At 34.8% G+C, this 13,263-nt stretch overlaps 1 protein-coding gene and 1 long non-coding RNA gene across 3 annotated transcripts in view; one reads left to right on the forward strand and one right to left on the reverse strand.

The window, feature by feature from the left end:
* The window catches only part of COL11A1 (collagen type XI alpha 1 chain), a 301,954-nt gene that overhangs the window by 261,674 nt on the left and 27,017 nt on the right, over positions 1 to 13,263 (forward strand). The window contains exons 55-57 of the mRNA XM_069090512.1: positions 11,695 to 11,748; positions 11,877 to 11,984; positions 12,070 to 12,123. Of these exons, the coding sequence (XP_068946613.1) occupies positions 11,695 to 11,748; positions 11,877 to 11,984; positions 12,070 to 12,123 (216 nt within the window). The remainder of the gene's footprint in view (positions 1 to 11,694; positions 11,749 to 11,876; positions 11,985 to 12,069; positions 12,124 to 13,263) is intronic.
* Positions 1 to 13,263, reverse strand: part of LOC138162938 (uncharacterized) — a 1,121,756-nt gene that overhangs the window by 48,038 nt on the left and 1,060,455 nt on the right. The gene's annotated exons all lie outside the window — the stretch shown is intronic.

Genomic DNA, 13,263 nt, shown 5'->3' on the forward strand with positions numbered 1-13,263 from the left:
TTCCCCAGTGATTTGCTTGCTGGCGCCTTTGAGAGCAGTGCCGCGGAAGAGAGCTGAGGCAGGGCAACATAAGCCCTCCCCTGAAAATAAGCCCTCTGGTGTTTTTCTTTCCAAAAAAATTAATAAGACAGTGTCTTATTATCGGGGAAACACGGTATGAGAGATGTAATCTCTCTACCTTTAAGGGTTTTTATAGTCTACTAAGAAAAATTTTACACACACACACACACACACACACACACACACCAAAATGCAAAACAACTGAATCTGAAGCAGCATAGGAATTAAGCAGCTATTTGAATTTACAAGGCCTTACTCAAATAGCACTTCTTCTATGAAGTACATTCCAACCATTCCATTCTACTGATTTCACAAGACTCCCTCTCCTCCTCCGAATTTCATAATATCTGCTATGGCACCAAGATATCGGTACTTGTATACTTCCTTTAGTCTTAGTTGTCTTTTTATGTTTCTATATTGTCTTCTCAACTAGATTATAAATGCCTTAATGTGAAAGGTTGTCTTCTGTGTAGCCACCACGGTGTCTAGCACTTTGTTCTTTGCATAGTAAATGCTCAATACAAGTTGATTATCTGATTGATTGGCAAAGGCAAGAGGCTCAAAATAATACTCTTTGTTAGTCTATCTCTGAAGCCAGATGCTTTGATTAGTTATGATTGATTGTGGATGCTTAGTAATAGAATTGTTTGGAGAATTAAATGTTCTCACTGGATGTCATCTCTCAGTGGAATTAATAAATGACATAACATTATTGGTCCTGTGGTTTCCATAGGATACTACAGCTCAACATATGTTTAATGCCAGTGAATTATTTGAAAAAAGACAAAAATCAGGAGCAAACTTCTGTTTCTGCAGATTACTTAATATGCTCGTTAAGTTTAATTGTTCAGTATAGACAGGACTCTGTAGACTCACATTCATGCCCTTTGTATGCTTTTAAACCCCAAACATTCCAATATGTGATAAAGTACATTGTAAAAGCCATTACTGGGGTGGGACACAAGTGTACAAAATCAACTGTGTCTACTCAAGTGTTACCCAAAACATGGACAGAATGAGAATTGTGCAAAAGCAGACACATAAATCCTCTTTGGCATGTACATCGCCTTCTTAAATTATGAAGTACCATGCACTGTAAGTGTAGCATAAGCCATATACATAATTTATTTTCAATAAATGAAGCAGGCTATAAAATAAAATTATATCTTGGGTTGCAGAAACATGATTTGTTTAAAAAATTACTCCTAAAGTCTGTAGCAATTATTTGTGAAAAGATTGAGGGTTTGATGGCATTCAAATACAATTCACACTGATGCTTTAAGTTCAGCTCTGCACAACACAAAGTGAAGGAAATATCTGGCAGCTACATGCCAAATAGAAATTATTCAAGACCCCATACCTATTTTATTTTAAATCTTAAATGTCCAGTCACCTCTTATTGTTGTTGAGTTATCGTCCAGTTGTGTTTGACTCTTTGTGACTCCATTTGGGGTTTTCTTGGCAAAGAATCTGGAGTAGTTTGCCATTTCCTTCACCAGCTCATTTTGAAGATGAGGAAACTGAGGCAAACAGCGTTAAAGTGACTTGCCCAAGGTCACATAACTAGTAAGTGGCTGAGACAAGACATGAATTTAGGAATATGAGTCTTCCTGATTCCAGGCCCTATACTCTATCTTATGTGCTATATTCAGCTCTTACCTTAAATTAACTATATAATCACATATTTATAGCTCCAGTAGCCTCCATAGTACATTGTTCTTTGAGTACCATTGCACACACAGTATTATGCTAGGTTAGAGTTCGTTGGTCAATTTGTGAGAATAATAGTGCTTCAACCTAATGATGAAGACAGATGATAATGAGAAATACCACTGGGCCTATGTATAAAAAAGAAGAGTCAGCCAGCAGTGGTACAGCGGTCTAACAGTGGGAGAATTCCATCTTTAAGACTCTTTCTGGTGTGGGGAACCTGTGGTCTAGAGACCACATGTGGCCTTCTAGGTCCTCAGATGTGGCCTATTGACTGAGTCCAAATTTTACAGAACAAATCCTTTTATTAAGGGGATTTGTGCTGTGATGTTTGGATTCAGACAAAGGGCCGCACTTGATGACCTTGAGGGCCACATGTGGTCTTGAGGCTGCAGGTTCCCCACTCCTGCTCTAGGCACTTTAATTAGAGAGGACAGAACCTTTAAAATGCTTGCAACTCTAGCAAAGTCAACACAAATCAATATTGAGACTACAGGTGGCCTAGCCAGAGAGGGTAGAAAATGGAGAAAAAAGTTGGATTGAGATTTGTATGTTTTGAAAATTGTTTTTGTTCTACATTTCATTTTCATGGTGTTATTAAAAATTAAAAACATTTTGAAACTCTTTTTCTTCACTTCTGACCTTAAATAAGTACTGCACAAGGGGGATTTTTCAGTGAAGAGGGGAGAAAAGAAGAAAGAAATGAAGAGCAGAAAAGAACAAAAATCAGTGAATAGATGATTGCTGGCAATGACTGCCTGCCATAAATCATGGCCAGAATGACCTGAGCTATAACTAGCGTGAATGATGGTATTCTAGCTTCCATTCAAACACAAAACGTAGCCAAAGACGTAGTCACCCCTTTTTGGCAATAAACAATCATAATATAGTGGTAAAGCAGCTACATGGTTCAGTGGATAGAGAACTGGATCTGGAATCAGGAAGATCTGTGTTCAAATCCAGCCTCAGAAACTTACTAGTGACCCTGGGCAAGTCACTTAGCCTCTTTTTGCTTCAGTTACTTCATCTGTAAAATGGGGATAATAACACCTAGCTCCCAGCATTAAAAGAGATGACATATGTTTCTAAAGTGTTTTGAAAACCTTAAAGAGCTATATAAATGTTAGGCATCGAGAATTATCCCTTAAATCCAGAAAGCATAAATATTGCTAGCATCTTATGGTATTCATTTTCTAAGGGTATTTTCTTGCATCATCATCATTACATTCTCCTCTACTAACTTTCTGGTGTCAAATATCACATATTAGTTTGTCAGTCAATCAATTAATCAGCAAACAAAAAATGTTTACACATCTGGCAAATGAACCAGCCATCTTTTGACATGTGATCAATTGTCACTTTTCAGAGACACTTTGCTGAAAAGGAGAATTAGTTTTTGTTGTCTTCTGTCCAGTTAAGAACCAGATATAATGTTCTCATGGTACACAACTGTGAAAGCTTAAAAAGACAATAACAAATGATGCTAGTGAAACCAAATGATTCATGTAAGAGAAGTATATGCACAGGCATATATAGGTATATAGACATGTACATGCACATGTAGTTACAATATATATGTATGTATTGTGCATATGCTACATCTCTACATATGTATACAAAATATATATCCATGTACTATTTGTGTTCTAGGAGAAAAAACATCTAAATATGCATTTTGTACCTAAAACCCCACTGATATTAAATATTATAATAATGAGAGCAAAAATAATAGATAATTAATTTTATCAACTAGTACAATAGTTATAGAATATTAAATATAACACAATAGTAGCATAATTGCAAGTTTTGTTCCAGGATTGTTTCTGTCTGTACTCCCTCCCTCCTCTCTCTCTCTCTCTCTCTCTCTCTCTTTCTCTCTCTCCACATATACATCCCTACCATCTTCTTAGATCTCTATATATACATCCCTATATATATATACACATCCCCATATATATACACCCCTATATATGTATATATATATATATATATATCCATACACACACACACACAAATACCCCTCCCTCTTCTTAGAGAGAGAGAGAAGAGGGAGGGAGGCAGAGAGGCAGTTTCTTTACTTGGTATTCTTCATACAGATGAAATCACAAATATAAAGCTATAGTTATTTTTAAATTATTATTGTTATTATTATTATTTCAATGATGGGCATTTATGTAGCACTTACAATTGTGAAACATTTTATACAAATTTTCTTATACCAAGTATTCATTGGAAGTATGTGTTAGGGAAATTTATAACCACAACAAGCTTTGTACTTTGAAAATACATATATATTATACATATAAAATTTTCTTATTATTATATTGCAGAACCAATGCTAATTCAATGCCACTTTTATGCATTTTGTCCTTTAGAAATTGCTCATTTTGACACAATATAGATTGAATATGAATAATCTTATGACATAGCATAAGTCTTTGCTTTTCAAAATTCCTTCATTATATTATGCAGAGTAGAAAGTAATTGTAGTGCCAACAAAATATTCATGGCTCCTATGGTGGCTATGAATGTGCCAGCATAATTCTGAATCACAAAATATAATAGACGCTCCATATATAAGACAGAAGCAAAACATTTATTCTTTCACCAGAAAGCTGAATTCATCATATCAACAAAGAAATCTATGCACAATAACACTGCAGAGAGCAACACCATCCCAAAGCCTTCCCACAAAGACTCACAAGCCTAGTTGTATCCTTGCCTGCATCCTCTCTCTCCCACCATCTAACTGTTCTGACTCCCAGTTTCCTCTGGGCTCCACTCCACTGGTTCAGCAAACTCCTCCCACCACAGGCTCCATGTGATTACATTCTACCTATTAAGAGGCAGGGAAGATCTTCAAATTCCCATTACCAAAACAGTAATTCGAGGGCAAGATCTTAAAATAGTTCTAGAATCTATTAGACAGTGATAGGAGAATGGAAAAGGACAAAGTTTGGGGTATTTATATCTGATATTTTCATAATTATATGACTATCTCAGTATTTATCATATGCAGATTTTAAGTTAAGCAATTTAAACTCAGATAGTTGGCTGGTTTAGTGGATAGATACTAGACATGAAATCAGAGACTTGACTGATTTCAAATATTCACTATGTGACTCTTGGCAAGCCACAACCTCCCACCCTTAGTTTCTTCATCTGTAAAATGGGGACCAAAGTAGCACCTCCCAAAGTTGTTTTGAGTACATAATAAGATAACATATTTAAAACCCATTACAAATATAAATGTTAGCTCTTGCTGGTGGTGGTGATGATGGTGGTAGTAGTAGTGGTGGTGGTGGTAGTAGTAGAAAAAGGAGGAAGAGAAGAAGAAAAGGAGGAGGAGAAGTAGCAGCAGAAGACAAAGAAGAAGAAGATGATGATGAAGATGATGATGATGCAGAATTAAAAGGAGGAGAAGGAAGAGCATGAGAAGAAAAAGAAGGAGGAAGAGGAAGAGAAAACTAGCAGTGCAATAGTAGTAGTAAGAGTAATTGAATATATCCTTTGCCTGATCAGCCTAAGGTCTACCAGTCAGATGTAAACAGAGGAGAAATCATGTTATTTAAGTATAAAGTAATCAATAAGATTGAAAGACTCACAAGGAGACTTGCAACAGTTGTCTCTTAATAGAGATATGAAGTATTTTGAGTCTATTTAACTGTTTATATGACTGATTTTTTTGTTGCTATGTTAAGAACTTCTTAATAGTTTAAAAATATTTTTCCTCTGTTGAAAAATATCAGCTTAAAAATACTTCATTAATTGTTTTGTAATCCATTTCAGTCACTTATAAACAAAATTAGTAGGGATTTCAGTGCTATGAAATATGAAGCTATCTCCTTATTATCTGGCATCTAAGGACTGTTATGACTTTGCATTATGAATATTTCTAATCAAAACTGATAGAGAATGTTCCTGTTATGGAATAGCTACAGATTTTTCAACCTTTAGGGAGTCTTTAGCGAGCAATTATTTGTATTGTTTACTCTTACAATATGACAATATCATTAAAAATAAGCTGAGCACTATTTAATAAAATGTGTTAAATTGGTCCTTGTAATTGGCTTGGGTGAAGTGACATATTTAATTGGCTTTATCTATTTTATGCAAGAATCTATTTACTCCACTAGTTTAAAATATATTTATAAGAGCATTAAAATGACCAATAAAATTGTAACCAGGTCTTTTTTAATATTCACGATTAATATGTTTGCTCTTTTTCAAGTGTCAGCTTAACTACTTTAATGTAGTTCATAGCAGTACTGTTACTCAAGATAACAAGGTACCTAAACAGAAAAAAACTAAATGTAAACACAATTTTTTACTTTTGTTACTTTTACTTTTGTTCATCTGTGACTCAGATCTCTACATAATGAGCTTATATAAGTTTGAAGAACAATTCTTCTATAGCTTCAAGGTCATAGAATTCTAGATTTAGAGCTAGAGAGGCCTTCAGAGGGAATCTGGTCAAACCCCTTCATTTTATACTTGAGGAAACTGTGGCTTAAAGAGAACGAATTTGCCCTGGTCCATACTTTGTAAATAGGGGAATCAAGATTTTGAGTTGTGGGTTCCAAGATTCTCTCTGACACATCTCTACTCTGACCTGCTTCAGGAAAGGGAGTTTCTTTACCTGTGAATTCCCTATAACATACTAAGGAAATCATGGGTCTAGTTCCCATCCCAATTTCTTTAAAGGATTTGTTGTTGAATTAGATAATCTACTGAAAATTCTGTCATAACTGATGCACTGCTTTTTTTTTTTTATCTAGTCCTTTGCTACCACAAAAAGGGAATAGTGGATGTTCAGATAGTGCTTTAAGTTTTGTGAAACTTCACACACACACAGAGTTGATTCAATTTGCCCTTTATGTATCCACAATAATCCAATTTATCCTATTTATATATACTTACACATAATCTTTATTTTTTCCCCTTTCTGAACACCTCCACTAACTTCTATCAATTATGAATCATTAATCCAAGGTCTTTTAGCATGCTAATTGCCTGTTTGGACACATTCCAACTTAACTTCTGTTCTTCCTAGCCTATGGTCAGAAGTAAACATGGCATTCTTGATGTGTTCTGACTATGACAGGGTACAGCTAAACTATCACTCTCTTTTTCCTGGCATCTATATAGCTCTTAATGTATACATGTATTGTCTTTTTTTTTTTTTGGTCCACGACATTATATTGATGATTCATAATGAACTTTCATCTCATTGAAATGGTTTTTTGTTAAGCCAAATATGATAGTGCCCTGTCTTGTGATGTTGTTGATGTTGATTTGCTTTAACTCAAGTGTAATTTTCCAATTATTCCTATTTAATTACATCTTATTTGATTTCACATACGATTCTAGCCTATCAAAATCTTTCTTGAATCCTGACTCTGTCATACATTGTTAATTATCCCTCCAAGGTCTGTGTCATCTCTAATTTGATAAGGCTGCCATCTATACTCATATCCAAGTCACTAATTACAAAATAAAAAAAGTTAAACTGTATAAGGTCAAGCAAAATTCTTGGTTACTCTACTGGAGATGAAATTGACATTGAAATTGCTTTGACTATTCATATTCTGTCTTATTAGATTGTTGTCTATATCTTATTTCCATAAGAATAATGTTTGAGATTTTGTAAGAATAATAGTCATTAACAAATTCTGTGATCCTGGAGCAAATGGCTTTGTTGCTCCTTGCCTCAGTTTCAGATTAAATAAACACTAATGATATTTTTTTTTGGAAGAGGGAAGGTAGGGCAATTGGGGTTAAGTGACTTACCCAAGGTCGCACAGCTAGTTTTTGTATGTGTGTGAAGTGTCTGAGGTTGGATTTGAACTCAGGTCCTCTTGAATCCAGAGCCAGTGCTCTATTTAGTGCACCACCTAGCCACCCCAACACTAATAATATTTACTGATATTTATATCATTCTTTGAAGTCTGAAAAACATTTATAATACTCATTTTTCTTACATAGTTAAGGCTCATAATAACTTGTGAATTTCTTGCTACAGATATAATTCTTCTCTTTTTCAAATTAGGAAAATGATGTTTGGATATGTTAAGTGATTTACCCGTGATTACATAGCTAATAAATTTCAGAGACAGGACTTGAACCCCTTATTCTCACTCTATTCTTACTTACTCTAAGGCCAGGATAATATCTGCTATGCCCTGCTGCTTTTAAGGTTCCTTCCAACTTTAAATTCATGATCCTATTATCCTATTTCCACTTCCCTTGAATAGGTTTTTTTTCCCTTCAAATGCAACTGAGATATAGACCTCTTAAGTCCCTTTTTGAAACAATAGGTCAAAAATACCCATGACCAAAAAAATTTATTTTTAAATATGTTCCCTTTTGTATATATGAGTCTTATAATTGAATAGCAATTATATTTTTTCTAACAGAATATTTTTTGGCATGATATGAGTGACAGTGGCATAAAAAAAAATAAGCTCATGTGAATATGGAATAAAGGTGACAATGAAACTGTCATTGGCACAATATATATATATATATATATCTTTCCATGGCTTTGCAATACTTTCAAATAAGTGTGTACTTCCTGAAGGCACTAAAAAAATGTATAACTTGTGTCAATAAGCCATGGAATTTGAATATTTGAATTATTATCCCAGCTGTCTGAAGCCTAGAGTTAGCTTCATGTTGTCTTATTAGGGGAAAAAAAAAACCCTTCAGATGCTGAATAAAATATTTTATGCATTTTATGTTTCAAGTTACTCATAATTTGAAAAATGCAAATATTAAAAGTGTTTTAAATCAAGCAACATACATTGCCAAAGGAAAGACATGATAAGTAGCTGAAGCAGTGGTTGTGGTTATTAATTGATTCCAGAGATGGATGCATCTTTAACCTACTATGAATACGTTAGCTCTTAAAATATCAAGGTGTGAGTCATTTGCTTCATTTAAAAGTAAGAAGTGGTTTCATCTGTAAAGTGAGGCATTGAAAAAATTATCAGTTCAATTACTATGAAATCGTTTTAGTTGGAAATACAGTAAAAAACAATTCTCTTTACATTTCTAGAACTTGGTTGGCCAAAATAAATGTTAATCATCCTTTGTGAATAGAGAAGGCGTTATTTCTACGACTAACACCACCATCAACAACAAACTGTTGCTACTACTTGCATTCACATAGGGCTTTATATGTGTATTTGTACATTGATTCTGTGGAAAGCGCACTGCATGTATAATCAGAGTCTGAGTTTGAGTCCTGTGTCTGCTTCTTACTGCTTATGTGGAATCGCTTTCTCCAAATCAATTAAGCCTTTCCAGCCCTTAGTGTCCTATCTTTATATTAAAAGGAGGCCCCCTTTCATATAAAACATTTATCATCCAATGTTCTCATTTGTGTCTCCTAGCAACTATATGAGGCAGGTACTATAGGTAATAGTATATGCACTTTACAAAAGAGGAAGCAGACTGAGAAGAGATGAAACAATTTGCCTATGTTTTCACAGCTTGTAAGTTTCAGAGGGGGGATTTAAACCCAGATTGTTATGACTCAAGGAGAAATGGTTTGTGCATTTTTTCACAGAGAAAAAAAAAGTGTGATTTCCGACTTCAGTGATTGCTAAAAGATGCCACTTTTGCAGTTGTTGTATGTCTGACCTGAAAATACAAGAAGAGTTCTGGTGATACCTTGAGTGTGTAGCTTTGCTGTTATGTACTAGGAGTTGGCAAAATACAACTAGCAGGCCATATTGAGCCCAGCAGCTCTTTATATTGTCTGCAAGCTAATAATGAAGCCCTCCTTAATTCAGAACAGATTTTGCCTGTGGGCCATAGTTTGTCAACACTTGGCATATAGCAGTACAAGAATGAGACAATCTCAGAGCTCTGCGTTTTCTGTCCTTAAATCTGATTGTTGCTGCCAGGCAGATTCACAAGGAACAAGTGTTAGGGTCAATCATCGGATTGTCCAAATTGTGGCACTTCCTGTCTCCAACTCCCTTATCAAGCTAACCTTGCATTCCTGAATTAGATGAAGTTTTCTAAACTGATTATGATTGGAGAGTCTTTCATTCATTGCTTAAGTGATGCTGACTAAACCATGAAACTATTGAGTTTATAAGAACTTCTTTGTAAGCAGATCGTAAGTAATTAAACATGGAGTCGCTTCTGTCAAGTAGTACCTAGCAATAAACTAATCCAATGCTTGCTCATTGTTGCACATCTAAAAAATGGTTTTAGAACCTAGATTGTCCTGACTCAATTTATCACCGTACCATGAATAAATTCAATGTAAAAATTAGTTAAATTAAAAGCTTAATTTAATTTAAATTTTAAATTAAAATTCTCAATTAAAATTAATTTCTAAATCTAAAAAAAAATACATCATGGTTTCTGCAAAAAATGCTTTCAGTGATTCACCTAAGAAAATAACCATATATGATGAGTATTTTCTAAGCATGACTGATAGTTATATGTATTAATTATATGTCAAGGTGTGGATTTAAATATTAAAGATCAGAGGGGTGTGTGTGTGTCTGTGTCTGTCTGTCTGTTTGTTTATAAGGATTTATTCTGGTTTTAAAGGTACACTTTGCATATAATGCTACCTGCACATTTTCTGAGATTGACATGACTAAAATGTTAAATTAGGAGAATAAATGTGTGAATGATATGTATATTAAAATCTATTTTAATTAACCAAAAAGGATCAGAAAGTATATTAGATATATATAAGGATCAGTTATGCCATGCATAAATAGGAATTAATTAAGATGAAATAAAAAATTATTATAGCAATTTTTTTCTTAAAACTATAACAGAAACTGCTCTTCTGACTTTGTATAGCAATCAGATCAAGGAGTGTTTCAGAGAATAAAGAGTATATTTTAGAAAAGAAATATCTGATTTGTTAGAACCCAGAGAGAACTAGGAGTGATGTGTGGAAGTTTGCCAAGATATATATGTAGACTATTCAGAAGTGTGATGTGCTACCTCAGGTGGGTTCTGCCATATTGGAGTTCTTCAAGCAAATATTTGATGAACACTTTTATATTGTAGAGCCAGTTCTTTTCATAATACCTGTTACACAACAGGGACTTAAAAAATACTTGGTGATTTGTCTTTAGTTATTGTCTGGACTAGATGGTCAACAAAGTTCCATCAAACAATAAAATGTTAGATCAATTCTTTGAAATTTGTGTCTTGGAGGAGCCAGATTTTAAAACTGGATCAGAATCTTCACCACCTCCCCCATGCCCTACTATTAGAGAAAAAAAGAGATCAACTCTCTGGCATGTCTTTTAGCACACGTGCATGTGTGTATGTATGTATCTTTTGATAATTTATTGATAGATCCCCCCAGGCTTCAGAATGTTTTGGGGACTTATTTTGTAACAAAATCATTTTCAAAAGTGGCCAACTTTATAGTGGAAAACAGGAAAGAGGCACAAGATGAGAAATTAATCTATGACACTTAGGACTTGGAGTGTTTTACTATCATAAGGGGAATGGGAGAAATAATCTAATCAAGTGTGTGAGTTGTTTCAAGAAATATTCATTGTCCTTGGAAATATACTTGAGTGACCTTGATAATGAGTATAGACCATAGTTACAGAACCACATCTATATGGATTTCATATCCTTTTTTCTTGTATTTCTGTGAATATTTCATTCCCAATGAAGTTCTACTTTGTTCTCGTTTAAATTCAATTTAGTTTACATTCAATTTATCTTAATACCCTAACAACCAGTTTATCTCTATTGTAAAATGTTTCTCCCCCCTCTTGGAGTTAAAAATGAAATATTGCTGATGGTTATAGTACATTAGAGTCCATTTAAAGCAATTTAAATGGCTAAGATTGTGTTTACATTTTGTATGGATACAGAACTCATATGAAATGCAAATACTAACATTTCTTTTATAATATGTCCCTCTAGGGCCCTCCTGGAGCTGCTGGGTCAGAGGGAAGGCAGGGAGAAAAAGGTGCCAAGGTAAAAGCAAAAAACCCCAAAGGTCTATATTTGAGTAGCCTATGAACCACCTGAAGCTTACTTGGATTACAAAATCCTTTCTTTGTGATTCAGTGCTAAATATATTCATAGGCTGTATTTTCTAACAGGGAGAAGCAGGATCAGAAGGTGCCCCTGGTAAAACTGGCCCTGTTGGCCCTCAAGGACCAGCAGGAAAACCTGGCCCAGAAGGTCTTCGAGGTATTCCTGGTCCTGTGGTAAGTACTCTGAATCACAGATGACACTTAAACCATGCCTTGCACAATATTTTTTCCTATTTAAAGTTATATCTATTTCTCATAGGGAGAACAAGGACTTCCTGGAGCCGCAGGTCAAGATGGTCCACCTGGTCCTTTGGTGAGTATCATCTTCTCTGATTCTTTTTTAATAACAGTTATTCCTCAAAGGATGCCTGCAATTTTAATTTAACTGCACAGTTGATGCTTACCCTTATGTTTTGGAATGTACAGATCAGTTCTGATACTGTAGAAGACTCATCTATTCATCACTATGGATATTTAGGACACCAATGTAGTAATCAAAACAACACTAACATTCATGCAAAGGATATACTGATCATTTGTTCTAGATATCCACTCACTATTCCTGTGACTGCTCTGATCAAGAAATGCAGTTCCTTGTCCATCATTCCCCTAAATGTGTAATCAAGCAAAACAGATTCTGGCTTCAGCCATTGCCCTCCCACCCGTCAAAGAAAATATGTTTCAATTTGTCCTCTGAGTTAATCCTTTCATCAAAAGGTGCTTTTTTTTGGTGAAGGGGAGAAGGCAAGGTAATTGGGGTTAAGTGACTTGCCCAAGATCACACAGCTAGTGTGTCAAGTGTCTGAGACTGCATTTGACCTCAGGTTCTCCTGACTTCAGGGCCGGTGCTCTATTTACTGCACCATCTAGCAGCCCCAAAAGTTACTTATTTTAAAAACAAAACAAAATAAAAGTTGCTTCCTTGGTGTTTAGCACAGTGATTGGCACTTACTAACACACTTAATAATTGCTTTAAAATTCATTCATTTATTCAGTGCACACACCAAATTTTCATTGCCATAATGTACAGTCTTTATGAGTTGCCTCGTGAGGACAAAAGCATTCATTGTTTGGTGATAAACTTTCTGGTGAATCATCTCTTAGTTTAGCTATATTGTTCCTCATATGAGAGATGCATAGTCTGTCACTAGTCTGTACTCATAGTCTTTCTGTCTTTCTCGGATCATCCAGAGTTAATGCTCTTGTGGGTAGGGGTATGAAGAACTCCCAAGCTGTCTCCATCTAATGATGTGGCAGTAGCAGTATTTCAGTGGCAATGATAAGAAGGAAGATTATGCTAAGTGATGGAATAAAGTTTTTGGAAAATAGAATGCTTGATTGGAAGAACATTTGGTTCTTACATTCCTTGGACGAAAAGAATATCTTTTTGGAATAATGACACAATTGTTCTGGCTAGAGGCCATAATTCCTCTAAAATTCAGTGATTATGCCA

Source organism: Petaurus breviceps, unplaced genomic scaffold (assembly GCF_028583685.1).
Source record: "Petaurus breviceps papuanus isolate PSGF00001 unplaced genomic scaffold, PetGlider_PUasm1.0 186, whole genome shotgun sequence".
Lineage (NCBI taxonomy): Eukaryota > Metazoa > Chordata > Mammalia > Diprotodontia > Petauridae > Petaurus > Petaurus breviceps.